A 23,755-nucleotide genomic window follows, 5' to 3' on the forward strand; every position below is an offset into this window, starting at 1 on the left:
TAAAGGTAAGGAATATTTTTTACACTCATCTCTTTGTCTTTTTTTTCCTGCTACTATAGTACAGTGTACACAGTACAGTATGTTTATGTCCTTTTCCTTTGTCTGTGGCTTAGTTGTATTTTTATGTTCAAGTTTATAATTTTACAACTGTGTTAGAATAGGTAAGTGACTAGGGTGTGTTTCAACTCACACCAAAATTCAGGTTACATACTGTCATAGGAACGGGACTGTGTCATAACCCAAGGACCCTCTGTATAGGATGCTAGGGTTATAAAACTTTTTTTGTAAATATAAAAGAACCACACAGAGGAACCTCAGGTTTCCACCTGAACTCAGAAAATGAGCTACAGAATCAGAGACACATAAACAACAGGAAGAAAACAAGGTCACAGAATGCCATTGCTAGAAGAGACTTTAGAGATCTAATCCAAAAATGCTTTTATTTTTACAGATTAAGAATCCAAAGAGATCACTTGCTTGTGGTTAGTCAGCAAAAGTAAGCCTAGAACCTAGTTGTTTTCTGGTTTTCAATCTTTCTATCACAACTGGCTTTTCCTGTCAGGATAAACAGTGCGTGCCCACTGTGTGGGAGAGGTTGGGACTGTGTCTCCATCAAGGACCTTACAATGTGGTTGAGAAAACAACTAGTAACTATGGAAATATAAGCAATAATATGAGGTGGCGTATGAAGGAAAATTTAGACTTGGGTTTCTGAGTGGGAGTAGTGACTCTGAGGATAGGAATTGGTAGGCATGAGGCGTGGGGCGGAGTGTCCTCCTGTAGGCGGACAATTCTGGAAGGACCAGCACCAGGTGACTGAGAAGGCCAGCTGGAGCCGCAGGCGGGTGTAAGGTCACAAAACCAGGTCAGGAGACTCCAGCTACCAGAGCCCTCTCGATCTGTATCTTATTTGAACCTTTGGTCTGCTGACCCAGATGGCAAGGTGGAAAGCCCCTCCACACGTGGGTAAGGCGTGACCTTCGGTAAGGCGGGGGCCGAGGCAGCTGTGCAGGGAGCAGAGAGAGGAAGCGGAAGAGAACCGAGGAATCCCATGAGCGGCCGCGTGCCCTGAGCTGGCGGGACCGGTACCCTGAGCTGACCCCAAACTAGCCAGCGGAGTAGCAAGAGGCGCAGCCCGCCCGCGGCGTGGACGGAGACGGGGCTTCCGGGGCGGGGAGCGCGGTGGGCGGGGCGAAGCTGGAGGCCAAGAACCTCCTACGTCGGGCTGCGTGACAATGGGGCGGACGGCGGAACGCGGCGGCGGCCGCCGCGGGCCTCGCGGAGGCGGAGCCACCGCCGCTGCCGCCGCAGCCCAGGTCGGGATTTGAAAGATTAAAAAGTCCCGGTGGAGAGGGCGGCGGCGTTGAATGTGTGGCGGCAGCGCTCGGGGCCACGGCTCGGCGCGGGGCCGGGCAGTCGGCAGCGTCTCCGCAGCATGAATTACCCGGGCCTCGGGTCCCCGCGGAGCCCCGAGCATAACGGCCGGCGCAGCGGCGGCTCCGCCTGGGAGCTGGGCTCGAATGCGGAACCGGCGTTCCGCGGCAGCGTCTGCTGCTTCGACAGCCTGCCCAGCGGGGACCCGGGCGACGGCGAGGTGTCGCTGTCCCTGCTGCGCGGGGAGCCCGGGCTGCACTTGGAGCCGGGAGCGGAGGACCACAACCACCACCTGGCGCTGGACCCCTGCCTCAGTGACGAGAACTATGACTTCAGCTCGGCCGACTCGGGCTCCTCACTGCGCTACTACAGCGAGGGCGAGAGCGGCAGCGGCGGCGGCGGCAGCTCCCTGTGCCTGCCCCCGCCGCAGCAGCCGTCGCTGGCGCCGTCGAACTCGAGGGGCGGCGGGGCGGCGGGAGGGGGTCCCGGGGAGAGGAAGCGCACCCGGCCCGGCGGCGCGGCCGCCCGGCACCGCTACGAAGTGGTGACGGAGCTGGGCCCGGAGGAGGTGCGCTGGTTCTACAAGGAGGACAAAAAGACTTGGAAGCCCTTCATCGGCTACGATTCGCTCCGCATCGAGCTCGCCTTCCGGACCCTGCTGCAGGTCACGGGTGGCCAACCCCAGACCGAGGACCCGGAGCGCGACCATGTGTGCGGCCTGGCCTCCCCCGTGGGTCGGGCCTCCAGCTTCGACGACGAGGACGACGAGGAGGACCGCGTCTGCGGCTTCTGCCCGCGCACCGCGAGGCACGAGCCGGAGATGGAGCAGCTAGTGAACATCGAGCGGGTGTGTGTGCGGGGCGGCCTCTACGAGGTGGATGTGACCCAAGGAGAATGCTACCCGGTGTACTGGAACCGTGAGTAGCCGGCCGGGGGAGGGAGCGGGACGGGCCGCGTCTGCCGGGGCCGACGCGCACGCGGGTGGGTTTGGGGCTTGACCCCCGCGAAGAAGGAAGCGGGTGAGGCCTGGTGTTTGGTCTTAACAGTTTGAAGGTTGTGCAGGCGGCGCCGGCAGATGAAGGGTAAACGAGCAGATGGCCAAACCCAAGCTGCCTGGGGTCAGGAGGAGAGGATACTGCCGGGGTAGCGCCTCCTGGCTGAGCCGCTGCTGCTGCCATCCCCCTGGAGGCGATCCAGGAACGGATGCCCGGCCCAAAAGGTTGAATTCCGTGATTCTACCTGAGCTTTGTCCACCGGGGATCTGATTCGGTCTCACCCTGAACTGCCTATGATTTAGATAGCAGTCTGTCCTCTGGAGTGGGACTGTTTGAGAGAATCTGCTCAAGAATCAACAGTTCAGTTATGGACTCAAGAAAAGAAAAGGAATCCCTGGCGGGAGAGGGAAAGAGAAAGGTTGTTCCCTCTGGGTGCGTTAGGGAGAGGTGGAAAGTGGCATTGTGAAGCAGTTCTAGCAAGTGCGTCCGCCCACTTACTTATTACGTTTGTCTCTTAGGCACTTGTTTACATGTTTTTGTCTCTTGCCTTGGAGAACTTATAAAACCCGTTCCTTGGTTTTCTCATCCGTAAAGTCGGGTAGCTACCTAAGGGTTGTTGTAGAGATTAAACGAGATAATATACCTAAAGGGCCTGAAACTGCTTAGCCACGTACGTGTGATATTTGTTAATAATGAGTTCTTATTCAGAGACAACATTATGGTTAGGTGTACAGTATTGAGGAGGAAGGCTATCAGAAATGTCTGCCATGGCATGTAGCAAAATTTGTAGTAGATATTCTATAATAAAAGAAGCTGTCAGCTGTAATATACAGTTTTCATTTTTAGAAATTTGTAATATACAGTTTTCATTTTTAGAGCCCAGTGCCCCAACTCACATGTCTTGATTGTTACCAACCTTAGGTCCTCTATATATAAGCATTCTGCCTCGTATTAATTATGTTTATTGATGACTTATCTTTCTCTACGCTTTGCATCTTATAGACAGAGTCCATCACCTTTATCATAATATTCTTACATGGCATAGTGCAATAAATACTCAGTAAGTAGCTATTGAATTGCATAAGTGATTTAGATAATATCAAAACATGCATATGTTAAGCATGAGTCACTAAAATAACAATTACAACATGTATCAAATCCCCAAGTAAAATAAGCATAGTAGGAAATTTTAATTTTTTACTACACTTAAAGATGGCATTTAAGGCACTAACCATTTTCACAAGGCCAGATTTGTAATGGGATTTGTCACATCATTCACTCCTTTTGATTATAGGCTTACTAAGGACAGGGTATGCTGTATGCACTCATTCATTCAGCTCTTATTTTACTGGGTGTTTATGCATCAGCCACTATCAGGAAGGCATTAGGAAGGATGGAAAGAAAGACAGTCTTTTCATCAAATGACCTAGACATCACTATAGATATTTTTCCTCTGAAAATACAAGGACTTAATGGAGCCAGAAAGTTGGATAAAATTCCAGGCATCCTTGGAGAAGGGACTAAAAACCAAGAAATGAATCTTAACCTTGGGTCAACTGAACTATGTTCACTTAGAATACTATGTACTCTTTTAACTTAGGATAAAATTGCTAATGCTTACATAGCATTTTACTATTCACAGTGATTTTTCACATTCATTTTTTAATAGCAATATCAAATTAATGGTCACATTCTATATATGAAGAAGAAAGCTTATTGAAATTAATGAGCTTGTCCAGCATCACACAGCTAGAAAGTGCTAAAACAGTTCATAGTCTAGTGCAGGGTAGTCAACCTTTTTATACCTACTGCCCACTTTTGTATCTGTTAGTAGTAAAATTTTCTAACCGCCCTCCAGTTCCACAGTATTGGTGATTTATAAAGTAGGGAAGTAACTTTACTTTATAAAATTTATAAAACAGAGTTACAGCAAGTTAAAGCATATAATAATAATTACTTACCAAGTACTTTATGTTGGATTTTTGCTAAGTTTGGCAGAATAAATCTTTATAAAACAACTTACTATAGTTAAATCTGTCTTTTTATTTATACTTTGGTTGCTCTGCTACCGCCCACCATGAAAGCTGGAATGCCTACTAGTGGGCGGTAGGGACCAGGTTGACTACCACTGGACCAGGTTGACTACCACTGGTCTAGTGCAATCAGTATCTAAAGAGCAATGGCCCACCATAGGGTGAGGATATAGGGAAAGCTTCCCAGATAATGTAAGGCTAAGTCCTAAAGGATTAATTTAATCAGAGAAGTGGGGAGATGGAGGGAAAGTAATTCCAGCCAGGTAGGGTAACATATGCAAGGACACAGAAGCATGAAACTGCATGGCATTTTGAGGAAATTGGGCTTCACAGAGTAGGTTTAGGATTTTACCACCACACAGAGAGATGTTTGGTCAAGGACAGGAGGAGCTTGTGAAAAGAGCACCTGCCTGTAAATAGCACATTTGGGAAAGTAGAAAAAGAACAAAGAAGGATGTGCAGTGCTAAAGAGTTTGGACTTTATTCTGTGAGTAAAGAATCAAACAGTTAAAAAGGTTCTCTTATTATTTAGGTGATTAGTGACAACACAGGTTGAGTTGGAGAATATCTTAGAATACTAATATCATAAATCAAATAAGAAACAATGAGGGCTGACAAAAGTTAACCTGGAAGGAAATTTAGTCTTCTTGAACAGCAACACATGTTTTGACTTCCTTTTAGCATTTTCTAAATAGTTTTCTGCAAGATGCAATCCCGTGGGTGTCCCAGGCCTTCGTATGAACTAGAGTGAAAATGCAGTAGTGCTTTTGGTTCATAATTTACCACTTCTCACAGAATCTCATGTAACTTTTTATCTAATTGGTTCTTCAGGTCTCTGTATTTTTGCACCTTCTCAGAAGGGTTCATTTCCAGTAAGATCTCTTCAGCCTTTCTTCAAATGAAAGGACTCTTAAAATACTTGGCAACTTTTGACCTTCGTCCCATTTTAATTTTTTTTAACCTTCTAGAAACTTTCTTAATAGTGGTAATGAAAGGTTTAAAAGAAAAAAGAAAAAAAAAAAGCCCAACAAGTTTATACAGGGAATGGTGGAGGCATTCCAGGGGCCATTTGGGTTTTTGTAACCTGATGGAACCCATTGCTGTCAAGGTCAACAAGTTATCTATAGTATGTCGTCTTAAAAGAAAGGTGTTGACTTAAATTTATATTTACTCTTCCTTTGACCTTTTACTAGCGGATAAAATTTGAATCAATTTGAGGTGCATGAATCAGAAGAGGTACAGAATGCATCTTCTATAGATAGGAAGCAAATATTACATACAAAAAAAGTGTTAATTATGGGAAAGTTATGTTTGTTTCATTGTCTGTTCAGATAGTTTTCTGACTGCATGTGGACATTTTAGATATAAACTGATCACTGCTGAGTAATACCTAAGTGAACTCCCTTACTCCCTGTGTTCTTTCTAAGCTGTTTGTAGCTACCTCATAGTCTTGTTTTGAGAATTATATATAACATACTTAGAACAGTGGTTGACACAAAGTACATGATGTTAACTACATAAATCTATGTGAATCTCAGAAAACTTGTAGAAACTCATGTGAAAGTTAGTAAGGCTGACCAGAGCAAAATCGTACCTCATCACAGGCAAAAGAAAGTGGCCAGAGCATTTACTAATAGCTATGGGAAGGTATATGAAACGTTATAGTGATATTTGATGAGTTTAGAATAGTATCATAGCCAGTTCTGATAGTAATATGTGCCATGTGCACTAGGGAATCAGTAATATTCGTTCACTGACTAAGTTTAATTGACCAAATATTTATATAAATGTGTAGTTTCCAGAAGCAGTTGTTAAGTATAAGCCACAGCATTTTTCCCTCCCTTTCTCAGTGAATTTATTATAAATAAGTGGAACAACAAATCAGTATTACTCTCTCTCTCCCTCCCTCTCTCTCTCCACCCCTCTCTCTCTACCTCCCTCCCTCTCCCTCACTCCTTTTCCCTCTCCTTCTCTTCTCCCTTCCTCTCTCTCTAAAGTCAATAAATTCTTTTAAAACTTTAAAATGAACTAGTCTTCATAATTCAGGCTGGGACAAAATTAGGTTTACAGTTGTGAGTATGCAAAAACAGTTTATTCTTGCATAATTATTTATTAATTATTGTATTTTTCATATGAACAACTTTAAACCTACTTTTTCCCTACCCTATATGTTAAAGAGAAAATAATATTCCCAATAAAATGAAGTAGAAAAATTAGGGATTTTTTTTTTCTGTAACAATCCAAATGATCTGATATTTATTAATTTGACACAGCTATAACCATCTCTTATGTCTTTTTCACTGAAGAGTTAATAACCTTAATAATCTTTTATGTGACACAAAGCATCAGGGGAAAGTAATGGAGTCCAAGCTGGTAGAAAGCACTCTTTCTTGGTCAGTTTCTGCCTCCAATAAAGCAGGACCATAGAGACCAGGGATTAACATGCCTGACTGAAGTGCTGAAGTGTTAGAGGCTTGTATCTCTTACTCTTTTTAACTGTATTATTTCTCACTAGTCTGGACTGGAAAGCAGCTTTGGGTGGCACTAAAATTCTGGCTGCTGAAGTTTGTGGAACCCTGGCAATGTCTTCTGAGAACCCCATTCCAGATCAAGCCTGCTTTAGACAGCATTTTTTATTGACCTACTGAAATAGCACAAGGATATGAAAGACTAGTGAGTGACATGTATGGAGCACAGGACATGGCACTACCTGGCCAAGGCATTCAGAACTTTTCTTTCCCTTTGCAATGTACCTTTGTTTAAAAACTCATCTAGCCTGACCTGTGGTGGCACAGGGGATCAAGCGTCGACTTGGAACGCTGAGGTCACCGGTTCAAAACCCTGGGCTTGCCCGGGCAAGGAACATATGGGAGTTGATGCTTCCTGCTCCTCCCCCCCTTCTCTCTCTCTCTCTCTCTCTCTCTCTCTCTCTGTCTCTCTTCTCTAAAATGAATAAATAATTTAAAATTTAAAAAAAAAAACACACACAACTCATCTAATATCAGTTATTGATCCACCTTGTTTGCATTTGGCTCAAATGTAATATTACATGTTGTGCAAGTGCTTTATATAACTGTTCAAAGTATTCAGTGTGGTTTTCTTTCATCCATCTATTCCCCCCCCCCTTTTTTCTTTCCTTCTTTACTATTTTGTCACTAAAGAGACCTTTTGTACTCGTCCCTCTTTCAAATTTTATTTCCTGGAACTTTTATCTCCACATCATGCTCTGTAGTTTCTGCTTTGCTAAAATCTTTGATGCCTGGGACCCTAGGGCTAATCCTTTCCTGTAGAGAACAAGATGAAGCTGGATGTGCTAGTCACAGAATTCTCTGAAAATTTGGACATCGGGTGAGGAGAGTAGCGGGATAGAAAGGAGAAAAGGAAATGGAGGATGTATTCATGGGAAGCCTACAATGAACATTACTGGCAGAAGAGATGGGGTTATGTAGGTGGTTATAAAATCCCTGATTGTAGGGAAATCTGATTTAAGACGCTTATCTTTTCATGAGTGTGCTGGAATTTAACCTGCATGTTTTCTTTTATCAAGAAAAACTTCAACACTGATGAAAAGTATAGATACAGTCTCTCCTTTTTTGTCACAATACATTCCTAATAGCTCAGTTAAAAGTAGAACAAGGAAAATCACTTCTTATAGCCACTGCCTATCGTCTATTATTCTACTCTTTTAAGTCTACCTTAGTAAGGGGAATTGGGCCCACCAAAGATTTTGAATCAGGACAAATGAGTGAATTTATGGGATGAAAAGCATGATACAGATACTTTTTGATACCTCTGGCTTAGGAGATAAGTGAAATTCAAGGTGATGAAAAGTAGGAATCATCTGTGCCAGAGAACTGTAGAAAAACAGTAGAAATATTGATACAATCATATAAAAATAATTATGTATTGCTTTCTAATTTTACCAGGTTTCCACACAAGAATAAATTATACACTCATTAAATTTTTTTTCTAATGTTTTATTACATGAAGCTTGTGTGTGTGTGTGTGTGTGTGTGTGAGACAGAGACAGATAGAGATAGAGAGAGGACGGATAGGGACAGACAGACCAAAAGGGAGAGAGATGAGAAGCATCAGTTCTTCGTTGTGGCACTTGAATTGTTCATTGATTGCTTTCTCATATGTGCCTCGACCAGGAGGCTACAGCAGACTGAGTGAACAACTCAAGCCAGTGACCTTGGGCTCAAGCTGGTGAGCCTTGCTCAAACCAGATGAGCCCATGCTCAAGCTGGCAACCTTCGGGTTTCAAACCTGGGTCCTCCACATCCCGGTCTGACATTCTGTTCACTGTGCCACCACCTGGTCAAGCTTACATTAAGCTTTAAATAGATGATCTTTATAATCATTGTACTTGTATATTCAAATTAAATCTGTTGAATGACTGTTGGAGCCAGGCCTGTTGTTGGAAATTACATTGTTATTGGTACTTGTGTACCTCCAGACTTCAGATATTTGGAAATTTGAGGGACATAAAACTCCATCTAAATGGATGGCTTTTTCAAATAGTTGAGAATCAAGTTTTTATTAATAAGAGTTTTAACTCTATGAATGAAACTTTCTAATACAGTATTACTAATTCTCCCTTGGGCTACCTCTCGGTGAACCATCATTCTGAACATAGATGCAGGATCACCCTTGAGACACATGATATGGGACAAAGAACTGGATAACTATGCTAAAACATAAGACTCCTAAATCACATTCCATGAAATGTGCTGCTCAGTAACTTTAGATGATGCCCAGGGAGCAGGTTAAAATTACTTCTGAACCTCAATATAGGCATAGTTAAAAGCAATCCTACCTTGTATCTTACTCCTTATGACAAATACCAACATTCAGTTAGCATTTTATTGACTGAATATGTTATTTCTTCTCCTTCTTAAAGTTGCTTCTAGGTGGGCCCAGGGTATCTCACATCTACCCGATTCACCCACCTAAACCTCAGTAAAACTTGAATTTTCACATCTGGTATGTATTTTAACATTAAGTAACCCCAAGTTTGTTTACATTTTGGAAAAGATAATCATTGCTGTGAATCAAAGATAGTCACTGGAAAGAGTCTACTTCAAAGGGATTATTGAGGCCCACTCAAACTGAGGAAAGCACAGGATGGATGCTTAAGCACTTTGAGTGGCACTTACTCTTCGGGCTGGCTCTCCGATGTTGCAGTGAACCTTTACTCTGTGGCTAGCACTAAATGAGACAAGTGCATCTGTCTGTAAGGTTTATGAACAGATCCCTGCCTTTGCTCGACATTTTCATTGTATAGCCAACCACTTTTAACTCTTCTAATTTAAGAGTAGCACCAGCACCCACAGTCCTGCTCTTTGCCTTTCCCTTTCACTAGAAAGGACTGGGACCTTATAGTTTACAATATTTTATTGGATAGAGTAGCAGTTTTTAACCTATTTATTATTTAGCCTGTTATTTTATGTAAACTACATTATTTATTACATTTTTTTTATGGTGGGGAACTATGTACCTCATATAATGAATGCCCCTAATCCTGGAATACTGGATTGGGATGTTTGGAATTATGATTGCCCTACAGAAATTCTGTCTTTTACAAACAGATTAGAACCCATCAGAATAATGGTGAGTAACACACACAAAGGATGGACTTGGTTTACATTTGTTTTCCTTTTTAAAAAAAAAAAAATCAAGGGATAGGCAAGGAGGTGGAGAAGCAGACTCCCTCATGTGCCCCAACCAGGATTTACACAGCAACCCCTGTCTGGGGCTGATGTTCTGCCCATCTGCAGCCACTTGTCCATTGCTTGGCAACCAAGTTATTCTAGCACCTGAGGCAAAGCCATGGAGTCATCTTCAGCACCCAGGGCCAACTTGCTCATTTGAGCCATGACTACGGGAGGAGAAGAGAGAGAGAGAGAGAGAGAAGATAGAGGGGGAGAGGTGGAGAAGCAGATGGTCGCTTCTCCTGTGTGCGCTGACCTGGAATCAAACATGAGACTTCTATACACTGGACTGACACTCTACTGCTGAGCCAACTGGCCAGGGCCTACATTTGTTTTCAAACCATCTCTTACCTTACCTGCTCATCAGTTTCATTTCTGCCACTTCTATTTCAATTCTTACTGGTTGTTCTAGAGACACAACATTGTGTAATATTCATGAATGTAAATGAGCACTGAAGGCAGATGTTTCAGCCCAAATTCTGCCCTGCCATATACTATATTGTTGCTAACTTTGGGCAACTTAAATTCTTTGTGCCAGTGTTTCTTCCTTTGTAAAATATGGATAGTAGTACCTACCTCTTAGGATTATTGTAATGAGTTAAAATATTTAAAGATCTTGAAAACCCCATGATAAATAGTAAGTTCTGTATGTTACCTGTTATTCTCCATTCACTTGTCTCTTCTGTCCTTTCAAATTTATAACCCACTCTACATTCTTGGATTTCAACTTGTGTGTTTCAGTTCTCTCTTTACTGACTTATTATTTTCCTGGACTTGACTCTTGGTAATCAACTTTCACTTAGGCACAGTCCTAGGAGCCCAATAACTGTTGCCTGCTCTTGTGGGAAACTGTGACTGATTTTTGCCAAATCTTTAAGGCCCCAGAAAGAGCTGTGCTGTCTTGATGTCTCCTGAGTTGGACCCAGAGTATACCAGTTATTCTCCTACAAATCTGCCTCTGTAAAAGGAGAAAGTTTTCATTCTAAATTCTTGAGCATCTACTTTTTTTGGTATGCAGATCCCATCACCAGATGTTGGGAGGTACTGACTTCTTCCAAAAGCTCATTTAGAGCATCTAACCCGCTACCAGGACTTGATACAATAGAGAACTTTACAGCTTTCTAAAAGACTGCTTAGTTTTAGTGGAGGCAGAGCCAACAGTGTTCTTGGTTTTCTGCCATGTTGGCAAGACAGACACGGCCCATAATTCCCCTTAAGTGGAGACCTCAGCATGAAAACTTTGAAGGATTTCTCTTAATTGACCTTCCATTAAACAGCAGTGGTAGGAAAGATAGTTGAGTTCTAGCACCTGGTGTAATATCTGGCTTCAAGTATCAATGTGCCTTTAGTCCAGAGGTTTGAAGCAGCAATTCCTTATTCAGCTTTGGCAAGAAAAGCCAAACGGGTTCCAAAAACATATCTTTGTTGTGAAATTCCTTAGTTTGAATCCTTGATTTACCATAGCCAGATTACCTTGGGTGAGTTATAATCCCTCTGTGGCCCAGTTTCTGCTTTGTAAATGGGGATAATAATTCTTGTTTCATGGGGTTATTATGAATATTTCATTGAAATACATATATGTAGGGGACTTAATACAGTATCTGGTTCAATAAGTATTAGCTATTTTATTTAAGTGAGGCTGGTATATTGGCTCTTAAACTAGAAGCCTAATGTCTAGAAATGAGTGTGTGGCTGACCTCTATTATTTGTGAAAAAGAAGAGTGGGAATCTGTGGCTCTACCAAAATTACTTCAGCCTAAATTTGATGACATAAATATATATATAATATCTCTACACATACTCCACCCATCTCCCTCCTCTTTCCATTTTCTTTCTCTTCCCCTCTGTGTATGTGTGCGCGCGCATGTGCATGCATCATAAACCTGCTTAATCTCACCACTCTCAGGGAATCACAAAATATTGCCATTCAAGGATATTGATTCCTCTGGTAGACTCTGAGGTTGAACAGAATAAAGACTTTTCCAGGTGAGGTAAGGACAGTGAAATACTCTTCAGTTTCTGAATTGTCTCTCCTGGGTTCCCTTGCCTTTGGAATGACATTCTATCTTAGACCAGTAGTTTGCAGATTTTGTTGAGCCTAACAATCTAGTGCAAGATCATTACAAATGTGGATTCTCAGATCACTTCTCGGTATTCCATTCCAGAGATCTAAACCTGGAAGCCTGAGAATCTTCTTTAATAGGTATGCGAAATAATTATGATTGCAGGGGTTTATAGACCTCACATTAATAATACTTGTTAGTTCATTAATTCCCCCAGTCTAAATGCTGCTTCATCTTGAGTTGTTTCCACTTACACTCAGAGAATTACCAGTTCAGCCAATCCAAGGTTGCATTTCAAGGGTTTCTGGAGGAACTAGTTTTCAACCCACAAATTGGTGTCTTTATTTCATCTCTGCTTGTCTTTTACCTACCTATTTCTGCTCTGTTCTTCCAGTTTAGAACTTTGATATCCTTACTGATTTTCTGTAAACTCACTCTGGCTGTTATTGAAAGAAGGATGAAGTCCCCCAACTATAATATAATTGTGGGTTTGTTTATTTTTTTAGTTCTATTGGGTTTTTAAATTTTTTATTTATTGATTTTTGAGAGAGAGACAGAAATATCGAGCTGTTCCTGTATGTGCCCTAACTGGGAATCAAACTGGCAATGCTTGTGTCTCTGGACCATGGTCCAACCAACTGAGATATCCAGCCAGGGCCAGTTCTGTTGGTTTTTATTTATATATTTTGAAGCTCTTACTCAGTGCATACACATTTATGATTGTTCTATCATTTTGATAAAAACAGTGCCTATATCATTTTAAAATGTCTCTATGGTTTATTTCTCGTATTGAAGTCTACTTTTATACTAATTTAGCCACTCCCAAATTTCTTTTGATTAGTATTTTATAATGTATTTTTTTCTGTTCCTTTACTTTTAAACCTGTATATGTCTTTACCTATCTTTTATTGTTGCTTTTTAAACCCATTTTGAATCTCTGCCTTTTATTTGGTGGTATAGGACCTATAATATAGGCCACTACATGTAATGTGATTAATGCTGTTTGAATGTCAATTGACCATCTTGCTTGTTTTCTATTTATCCTATTGTGTTCCTCTATTTCCTTCTTTTCCTGCCTTCTTTTGGATTGCATATGCGTTAAGCTTTTCTTTATCTCTATTTAGCCTTGAGTACTTGTTATTATTTTTTATTCTATTATAAATTTTCTGTTGTGTGCTGGGTTTTGTAGCATGCCTTTTAATATTGCTGGGCTTTGTTCTAGTACATAGTTAAATTACTTCACATTAGTTTGTGGAATAACCTTTCTATCCAGGCTTGCTTTTGAGCTTATTAAGGTAGTCAAAAACAGCCCTTAGTTTTAGGATAATTTATCCCTACAACTGAGGCGATACCTTTCTGAGGACATTCATTACTCAGTGCCCCATGGATTAGTTCTTTTTACTCTGGTCATTGGAACATAAACTATTCTCAGCCTTATATGAAGTCCAGAGATTGTTCTACCCACTCCTTTCCAGTGGTTATTTTCCCTGGCTGCAGGTAGTTTTCTCCAGTGTTTGCATAGGTCAGTATTCAACCAAAGACTCAAGGGAATTCCTTCAGAGATCTCCAGCACTCTGTTTCTGTAGAGCTTTCTACTTTGCCTGATTTTGCCCCACAGATTCTAGCTACCTTGGCCTCCCTGAACTCTGAACTGGTTTACATCTGCGCAAGACGAGTAGCTGTGTTTGAATTACATATTCCTGCACTGCAGTCTGGAAGCTCTAGGCACCAAGTTTTGACAGGTTAGGCGTTCTCTCAGCAATCACTGTCTGCTTGTGCCTGTTGTGTAATATCTGAAAATCATTGTCCATATATTTTATCTGATTTTGTAGTTGTTTAAGTTGGGACAGTAAACCAAGTATGTATTACTCTGTCATGGCCAGAATCAGAAGTCTGTCCATCCCATTTAGCAAACTAATTTACTGTCTCCATTCTTGATGGCCTTGTCTTTATTTCTCCCTTTGTTAGGCACAACCTAGTACTCTTATATCCTACAGCCTTCCTGCCCAGGAATGTTGGAATGGACAGCAATAATACCTTTAGAGAGCAAATATGGATCAAATGGCTGTTTGCCACACAGTGAATTGAAACATCTTCTGGAGCTGCTTTAATGGGCTTTAAGATAGAAGCAGTTGTTAGAGTTGTACCTCAGAACTCTTGACTGCTGCCTCTTTTTGCTGGCATAATACCTGCGGCCTACTGAACCAATTCAATTGCTGCATTTAATGTCTCATGCTTCCTAGTCTCCACCTTTCTTTTTCTCTTATTTCTCATTTATTTAAAAAAACAAACAGACTCTTAAGGATCTCTATTTTTACTTCAAAGGATCTACCTTTTACTGATACCACCAGGAAGTATATCAGGATTAACCTACCAGTCACACAGTATGTCTATAGTGAGCTCACCTGCGTGTCTTAGCTTATATTTAGTTTTTGATTTTCTGAACCTGCTTCTCCTGTTGTCAAAGTGTAAGGTTTTCATTTTGGAAGAGATGTTAGGGGAAAGGGGAGAGGTAAGCCAAATGGATGAGAATTCTAGAAGGCTAGTTTTGATATAGCCAGATTTAATTACTGCATGTGATTTTAGAAACGTTAAAAGATATTATGTGAATTAGAATAATGTCATAATTTGGAATAGGATTTTATAGTTTACAAAGTGCTTTCCACCTACATTATTTTATTAATTCCAATTATAAGTTGGAGCCTATGCCTTCTGAGTCCATAACCAGTGTATACCATGTGTGAACTCCAGCTGATACCACCGAGCAGATGTGAACATTATATACCAACAGAACCTGATATTCTGGATTATTTTGTAACCTATATAAGAATTGCCTACTTTTACTGCTACTTATTCCTTCTAGTTGATGATTTTCTAAATGTATTCCTCAAACAAGTTTCTTGTAATTTTAGACTTAGAAATAAATGTTTTTCTCGGCTTTTTTTTTTTTTACATGTGTTGAAGTTTTTGCTTTTATGCTGGCAGGCATTCTGAATTTTAACTACACAAATCTTTTTCTCTTGTTTCTCTTTTTTACAAAAGATTTTTTTTTCTATTACTTTTATTCCACAAATATTCATCTTCTGTCTACTAGGTAAAAGAAAGAAGTGAACTACCTTGAGTTTACAAAAAGCTTTCCAGAGAAATTTACCCTTGATTTGGGTATTAAAGAAAGGTGTTACTGGCAGAGAGCATGGCATGTTTAAAAAGCTTGTAGCCCTGGCCAGTTGGCTTAGTGGTAGAGCATAGGCCTGATGTGTGGATGTGTTGGGTTTGATTCCCGATCAGGGCACACAGGAGAAGCAACTATCTGCTTCTCTGCCCCTCACCTTCCCTTTCTCTCTCTTTCTCTCTCTTTCTTCTTCTTCTTCTTCTTCTTCTTCTTCTTCTTCTTCTTCTTCTTCTCTCTCTCTCTCTCTCTCTCTCCTTCCCTCCCCTTCTGTAGCTATGGCTTAAATGGTTCAAGCAAGTTGGCCCCGGGCGCTGAGGATGACTCCTTAGCCTCCACCTCTAGCACTAAAAAATGACTCAGTTGTAGAGCAACGGAGCAACGCCCCAGATGGTCAGAGCATTGCCCTTTAGTGGGCTTGCCAGGTGGATCCTGGTCAGGGTGCATGTGGGAGTCTTTCTTCCTCCCTTCCTCTCACTAAGATAAAAAATGAATGAATGAATGAATGAAAACCTTGGAGTCCTGAAGGAGGAGGACTCAGCGTTCTGAGCACTACAGAAATTCTGTTTGGCAGGAGCACTGGGAATATGGTAGAAAAGGGTAGAAGAAACTGGATAGGTTGTCAGAGTCTAGATCAGGATGGGCTTTTTCATACTGAAAATTTAAGTTTTATCCTATGAGAGTGAAACATTAGCAAGTATAAAATGGGAAAATTACTTGATCAGATCACATTTTAAGGTTATCTTTCTGGCCATAGGTTGGAACATAACTGGAAAGCTGGGAAAGTGATATAATCAAGAAACTAGTTAAGGAGTTGTTGCAGTATTACAAATGAGGAACAGTGAGAGTCTAGGATGATATTCTTTGAATGATTATTGGAGGGGTGAGTGTAGGTGTAAAGAAAGTGGAATATGGATACTGTCAGTGCGGTATGAATACATACATGGAGGAGTAGTCCAAGTTGTCTCTATACTGTCCTACTAATTTTTAATTTTTTTTATTGATTTTTAGAGAGAGTGGAAGGGAGAGAGACAGAGAGAAAGAAACATTGACTTGTTGTTCCACCTATCCATGCCATCATTAGTTGAATCTTGTATTTGCCCTGACCAGGAATCAAACCCGTAACCTTGGCATGTGAGGACAACACAGTAACCAACTGAGCTACCTGGCCAGAGCCTATATTTTCAACTTGGGTAGATTGTGGAGGTTTTCCACCCAGGTTCACCTTAGATCGTGGCAGAGGGAAGCTAAGTAATCATTTACTTTGATATATTGCATTTAAAGTGTCTGTTGCATATCCAGTTATAGAAGCATCTGGTAGATATTTGCATATATAGGTCTGGAGCTCAGAAAAAAATAGCACTGAAATTAAAGATGCAATGATCCTCATAATTTAAGCCAGTGGTCTCTAAAATGGGGTATGCAGACACCCTGTTGAAGGTATTACAATGAAAATGTTTGAATTTATATTTACCCTCTAGTTCATCCTTTCAAGTATTTTATTTCTGTATGTTTTATAATGTATAAAACATTTTAGAACAGTAGTACTTATGCATAATTTATAAATATGTATATATATGATAATGTACTCACAATATTTTTGGAGATCACTAATTTAAACTGAGTAGTCATTTCTGAGTGTTTGCTTTACAATAATAGCCTGGTGAACTTTTTTAAAAATTTGCATTTCTGCCTGACCAGGTGATGACATAGTGGATAGAGTGTCAGACTGGAACGCAGAGGACCCAGGTTTGAGACCCCAAGGATGACGGCTTGAGCACAGGCTCATCTGGCTTGAGGGTGGGCTCACCAGCTTGAGCACGGGGTCACTGGCTTGAGCATGGGATCACAGACATGACTCCAAGGTGGCTGGCTTGAGCCCAAAGGTCACTCGCTTGAGCAAGGGATCACTCGCTCTGCTGTAGTCTCCCGGTCAAGGCACATATGAGAAAGTGATCAATGAACAACTAAGGAGACTAGGGAGCTGCAACAAAGAACTGATGCTTCTCATCTCTCTCCCTTCCTGTCTGTCTGTTCCTATCTGTCACTCTCTCTGTCTCTTTCTCTGTCTCTCTCTCTGTCTCTCTCTCTCACACACACACACAAAATACACGTTTCTGAACCCTATCTCCAAGACTCTGATTTATTAACTATATAGCAAGGAATTTGAAAAATCCATCTTTTAATTAATTCAAGTGTTTCTGATTGGCCAAGTTTGAGAACCACAGGTTAAAATCGTGGAAAATATGTAGAGTATAGAATGAGGAGCGAGAAGATAAGATAGACTAGTTTGAATGATTCTAGAATAAGAAGATAGAAGATTAGACAGGTTTGAATGACACTCTACTGATTCTAAAAGTTTTAACTACCGTTTGTCACTTCACTTTTTATTTTAATCTGATAAAACGGCCATAGTCAATATTGCATTGATTATCTTCACTAAGCTAACATTAACATTAAAAATTCAAAAGTCTAGGCCATGGCCATTTTATTCAGTGGATAAAGTCAGCTGGCACCCTGAAGGTTGCAGATCCCCCCCCCCACCCCCTGCCTTCAGGGCGTGTATGAGAGGCGGTCAGTGAGTGCACAACTGAAAAGTGGACCAACTAACTGAAACAAATTGCTGCTGCTCTCTCTTTCTTCTCTCTCTTCCTCCTCAAATCAGTGGGAAATTTTTCTAAAATTCAAGTCTCTTAACGTTATATACTCCGGTTTCGGCACAGGTTTCTCTCCCATGTCTATGCAGATTATACGCAACATTTTTTCACTGGCCATGAGAGAACTTTTTTCCTAAGAATGTAAAATTCTTCATTGCCTAGAACCACCAAAATATTAAATTCCCTAGGGTAAGAACAAAAGGGCCTATGATTTAAAGACTTTGCCATTTTGAAATGTAGAGATTGCTAACAACATCTAAAATGTGCCTTATGTGAATTAAAATTTTAGAAAACTATGAATATGTCAGTACCTAAAAGGATTACATAATAAAAACTTTTGAGGACTGAAATGGGCTAAATTATGTCCTTCAACAAAGTCATATGTATGTTAAATCCCTTGCCACCACTACCTTAGAATGTGACTGTATGTAGAGATAGGACATTTAAAGGGATGATTAAATGAGGCCATTAAGTGAGGCCATTCGAGTAAGCTCTAATTCATTCTGACTGTTGTCCTTACAAGAATAGGAAATTTGGACTTACAGAGAGATACCAGAAAGGCACATGCACAGAGAAAAGACCATGTGAGGCCACAGTGAGAAGGGGGTCATCTGTACGCCAAGGAGAGAGGCTTCACAGAAACCAAACTTCCAACACCATGATCTTGGACTTCTCACCTCTAGAACTGTGAGAAAATTAGTTTCCCTTGTTTAAACCATCCAGAATGTGGTATTTTGTTATGACAGCCCTAGCAAACTAATACAAGGACTGGAAGCCACTGATGACACTTTATAGTTACACTAATGAAGAGCTAAAAAATATATACAGGTTTTAAAAGTCTGTGGCCTTGGCTCTTGAACCAAAAGAAGCAAAGAATATTTACGATCTAAGTATACTGTCCAGTGTTTCTCATCTTTATGGAATTGTTTTAAATTGGTGAGTGGTGGTAGATATTATTACCTAAACATAATTTAGTATTCTTGCTGTAATTGTTATTTTCAAATGTGATCAAATGTGTATTTTAAGGTATAGCTTTTTCTTTCATAAGATAGAATTTTGTATGATTGCTAATTGCTAACCCAATTTTGTAATTATAACATTGTAGACAGGCTAAATGATGATTAGGATAATGATTTCTTTTGGGTCTACATTATTCTTCCAGATTATAGTTCCTGTCTAGTGAATGAGCAAGTGTTTAGGTATTCAAATCGAAGGTAACATTTTGATATCTAGTTCCTGCCTTGGCTGTATAGTTCAGTTGGTTAGAGCATCATCCTGATAGGACAGTTTGCAGGTTCAGTTCTGGTTAGGGTACATACAAGAGTCAACTAACAAATGTATGAATAAAGGGAACAAGTTGATGTTTCTCTCTCTCTCCCTCTCTCCTTCTTCTTCCCTCCCCCTCCCTTTCCCTTCCTCTTTCCATTTCTCCCTTCCTTTCTAAAATCAAGAGAGTTTCAGGACCTTCAAGACATAAGGTGACAGAAAATAAAGAAGAGAAGGTCAGAGTTGTACCACCAGTAATTTCTGCTGGATCCTTTTACCCACATTCAATTATATAACCAAACCTAGTTGCACAGGAGATTAGAAAGTCTTTTTTTTTTTAATTCAGTGAGAGTTAGGGAGGCAAAGAGACAGACTCCCGCATGCACCCCAACTGGGATCCGCCCAGCAAGCCCACTAGTGGGTGATGCTCTCTCCATCTGGGGCCATGCTTGCAACCGAGCTCTTCTTAGCGCTTGAGGCGAAGGCCATGAAGCCATCCTCAGTGCCTGGGGCCAACCCGCTCCAACGGAACCATGGCTGCAGGAGAGAGAGAGAGAGAGAGAGAGAGAGAGAGAGAGAGAGAGAAAGGGAAAGGAAACAGTGAGAGAGAGAGAGAGAGAGAGAGAGAGAGAAAGAAAGAAAATAGTGAGAGGGGAAGGGGTAGAGAAGCAGATGGGTGCTTCTCCTGTGTGCCCTGACCAGAAATCAATCTTGGGACATTCACATGCTAGGCTGATGTTTTACCACTGAGCCAACCAGCCAGGGCCATAGGAAGTCTTTTAATTGAGCATATTGCTGCCCTAAATAAAGTATTCTGTTACAAGGAATGAGGGTAGAATAATAGATAGGAGGATGGGCATCTAGCAGTTTCTTCCAAAATATGTGAAATTTATTTCTTCTGAATGTATCAGTCAAGACAATAAAGTAGATTATAAGGAAGCTGGCAAGTCCAGAATCTATTGAGGCGAAATCCTCATTTGAGTCTGAAGGTCAGCAGGCTTCTTTAGAACCTGGTAGAGCATGTGACCCTGTTCAAAGGCCCTCAGGCAGGAAGAGCTTAATGTTCCAGTGTGGATGCCATTAGGCAGAATTCCCCTTTATCCTGAGAAATATACTCCCGGGCTCCCAGTGCATGCCTGAAACCACAAATGTGTAGTACTAAAACCTATATATACTGTTTTTTCCTATACATATTATATACTGATGATAAAGTTTAATTTATAAATTAGGCATACTAAGAGACGAACAACAGTAACTAATAATAAAATAGAACAATTGTTAAAATATACTGTAATAATTTTTTGTTTTTTACAAAATGTCTATATTTCTAGAATTACTCTGAAAAGTTACCAGTGTTATTTCGGTTTTGTTTTTGTTTTTTTGGTTTTGTGTGTGTGTGTGTGTGTGAGAGAGAGAGAGAGAGAGAGAGAGAGAGAGTCAGAGAGAGGGACAGATAGAGACAAACAGACAGGAAGGGAGAGAGATGAAAAACATCAATTCTTCATTGTGATTCCTTAGTTGTTCATTGATTGATTTCTCATATGTGCCTTGACTGGGGGGCTACAGCGGACTGAGTGACCCCTTGCTCGAGCCAGCGACCTTGGGCTCAAACCCAATGAGCCAGCGCTCAAGCTGGCAGACCTCGGGGTCTCGAACCTGGGTCTTCCGTATACCAGTCCAACGCTCTATCCACTGTTCCACCACCTGGTCAGGCAGTGTTATTTAGGTTTTAAAAGGTGTTTCTAGCTTGGAGCTTCTCCACCTCAGCACTGTTGACATTTTGGGTCAGATAATTTATTCTTGCTAGGCGGAGTGGGGGGAGTTATTCCATGTATTATAGGATGTCTAGCAACATCCCTGGCCTAGATCCCAGTAGCACTACTACCACACCTTCCAGTTATGACAATGAGAAATGTCTTTGAAGATTGCCAGATGTCCCCTGGGAAACAAAACCATCCTAGGTTAAGAACTACTACACTAGCCCTTCTCTCTTTTCTTCCTCCCATGCAGTAGGGACAGTCTGGTATGGGGTTGAGTGAAGAGGTATCCACATAAGAAGCAGCCTAGTATGGGATAATAGAGGCCACCTGGGATGAGGAGGGCAGCCACAAGGGATGATGGCTTATTGTGGGATGTCAGAGCTCAAGGTGGGTTGCATAGGTATAGGTATGAAGGCAGCCTGGCACAGGGTATTTGGAGGCTGAGCCAGGGTGAAAAAGATGTCTATATTAAGGGGGGGGGAACAGTCTTCTACAGTCCAAAATTGAGGTTTCTTCATTTATATGACTGACAGCCCATTTAGGTTAGTCTCTGTGGAGATCAGTTATTGACTTGATGACTTAACAGCTGTTATAGCATATCTTTAAGGATTTGTTGGCTGGTGTTTTTGTTTTTTTTTTGCATTTTTCCGAAGCTGGAAACAGGGAGGCAGTCAGACAGACTCCCCGCATGCGCCCGACCGGAATCCACCTGGCATGCCCACCAGGGGGCGATGCTCTGCCCATCTGGGGTGTCGCTCTGTTGCATCCAGAGCCATCCTAGCGCCTGAGGCAGAGGCCACAGAGCCATCCTCAGCGCCCGGGCCATCTTTGCTCCAATGGAGCCTCGGCTGCGGGAAGGGAAGAGAGAGACAGAGAGGAGGAGAGGGGGAGGGGTGGAGAAGCAGATGGGCGCTTCTCCTGTGTGCCCTGGCCAGGAATCGAACCCGGGACTCCTGCACGCCAGGCTGACGCTCTACCACTGAGCCAACCGGACAGGGCCGTTGGCTGATGTTTTTATTATTTACAATTGTTTTAATGGTAGAAGTAGCTAGACCAAGGACATAGCTCACAGCTATCTAATGCTCACCTGCTAATCTGGCAAGTAGTTAAACCATAAAAAGAATCCCTTCTTTGTAGCTGGCTTTTATAGGCATAGTGCTAAGCCATAAAAGCCAAATAAAAAAGTAAATACTATATGATTCCATTATATGATTATTAAAAAATAAACTAAAGATTAACCTGTAAAAAGCCATTGAGCAGTATGCTTGCCATTTGTGCTCTTTCCTGTATGTGTCATCTTTTAACAAAATGTTTACCTCCCCATCTTTTCTTTTTTTATTCTTGAAAATAGACTTTTTCCTCTGAATCAGGTAATTATCAGAAAATAGAATGTTAATGGGTGATATACCCTGCAGCATAAACCAAGTTGAGCAGATGGGCAAGCCCACTCAAACTGAAGGCCCACTTTGGAGCACTAAGGAAAGTGCTCAGTCTACCAAACCTACCAAGCAGTGGGGTAATGTGGAATGAGATATATCTTGTTCAGCAACATTCAACATCCCTGTGTTGAAACCATACTTTATGACAGGTACTTATCTTTTAGAAACATTGCACTTGTATCCAGGGATCCCAGAGAAGTGAAGAAGAATAAACAGTTATAATTCAGTAATATAAAAACTGATAGCTATGTGCAGAATTATCAATAATTCATTGGAATCACAGAGAAGGGGCAATGATGAAAGGCTTCCTGAAAGAGATAAATAAAAGAATGAGCTAAATGAAGAAAATGGGGAAGAGCATTCCAAATAAAAGGAACCAGAATACAGGATACAGAAGTCCAACTCGGCATAACACATTCAAGGAACTGTCCTTGTTGACATGGAAAGCACAGGGGCCATTACCATTATCTGACATATCCCTGAGCCAGCTCTAGTGCCTGGTTCATGGTAGACCTTCAGATATTAGATGGGGAAAAAATGCCTAAAGTAGCATCAATATATGAAGAGGTATTCCAAGAAAAGTTCATAAAGAGCTTATTAACCATCCTAAGAAGCTGAGAGTTTTATCTGGAGCGTAGTGAGGAGCCATAGTAGAATTAACATATTGGGATAATATGATTTGTAGTATCTTAGAAAGGTTCTCTGACAACTCTAGAAAAGGTGGATTGGGTGTCTGAAGAGGAGAAAGTAAGATAGGGGAATCTGTGTGTGTGTGTGTGCATGTACATATACATACACATGCTTGTAAGTGGGCATTTGGTAGTGGTGGTGAGAGTCATACAACTGAAGCTAGAGATGTAAGTTTAAACAGGAAGTTTCTGAAATAAAACAGGTAGAAATGATGAGTGTGAACTCAGGCATTGACTGTAGGCCTGATGAGTATAAGGGATGAGGGTGATTTAGGAGAGATGATAAACAGGACATAGCGTCCAGGTGTTGTAAGAAGCATTTGAGGAGGAGGCATCTTGGATGACTCCCAGATTTCTTTCTTGGATGACTAGCTGAATACTGTCAGTACACGGTTGCTATAATAGAGGATACAAGTGCAGTTTGTGTTCTGTTCTGTTTTATTTTGTTTTCTGCCAGAACCAAATATCTTTCCTAACTATTTGCCACTCTGGCAACCGTTGATTATCTACTAGGAGATGTTTAATTGGCAGTTGAATGTTTGGTCTGGAGTTCAAGATAAAGGCCTGAACCAGTATCATACTTGACAGGATACTGC

The 23,755-nt window shown here is 41.3% G+C and overlaps 1 protein-coding gene across 6 annotated transcripts in view; it reads left to right on the forward strand.

Annotated features, from left to right (window-relative positions):
- Positions 1-946: 946 nt before the first annotated feature.
- The window catches only part of DDHD1 (DDHD domain containing 1), a 76,570-nt gene continuing 53,761 nt past the window's right edge, over positions 947-23,755 (forward strand). For 2 of the 6 annotated variants that reach the window (XM_066343857.1, XM_066343858.1), the window contains exon 1: positions 947-2,291. In XM_066343857.1, coding sequence (XP_066199954.1) covers positions 1,436-2,291 — 856 coding nt within the window. In that variant the 5' untranslated portion in view covers positions 947-1,435. The remainder of the gene's footprint in view (positions 2,292-23,755) is intronic. The other 4 variants (XM_066343859.1, XM_066343862.1, XM_066343861.1 and 1 more) reach the window with 3 other exon arrangements.

Source organism: Saccopteryx leptura, chromosome 6 (assembly GCF_036850995.1).
Source record: "Saccopteryx leptura isolate mSacLep1 chromosome 6, mSacLep1_pri_phased_curated, whole genome shotgun sequence".
Taxonomy (NCBI): domain Eukaryota; kingdom Metazoa; phylum Chordata; class Mammalia; order Chiroptera; family Emballonuridae; genus Saccopteryx; species Saccopteryx leptura.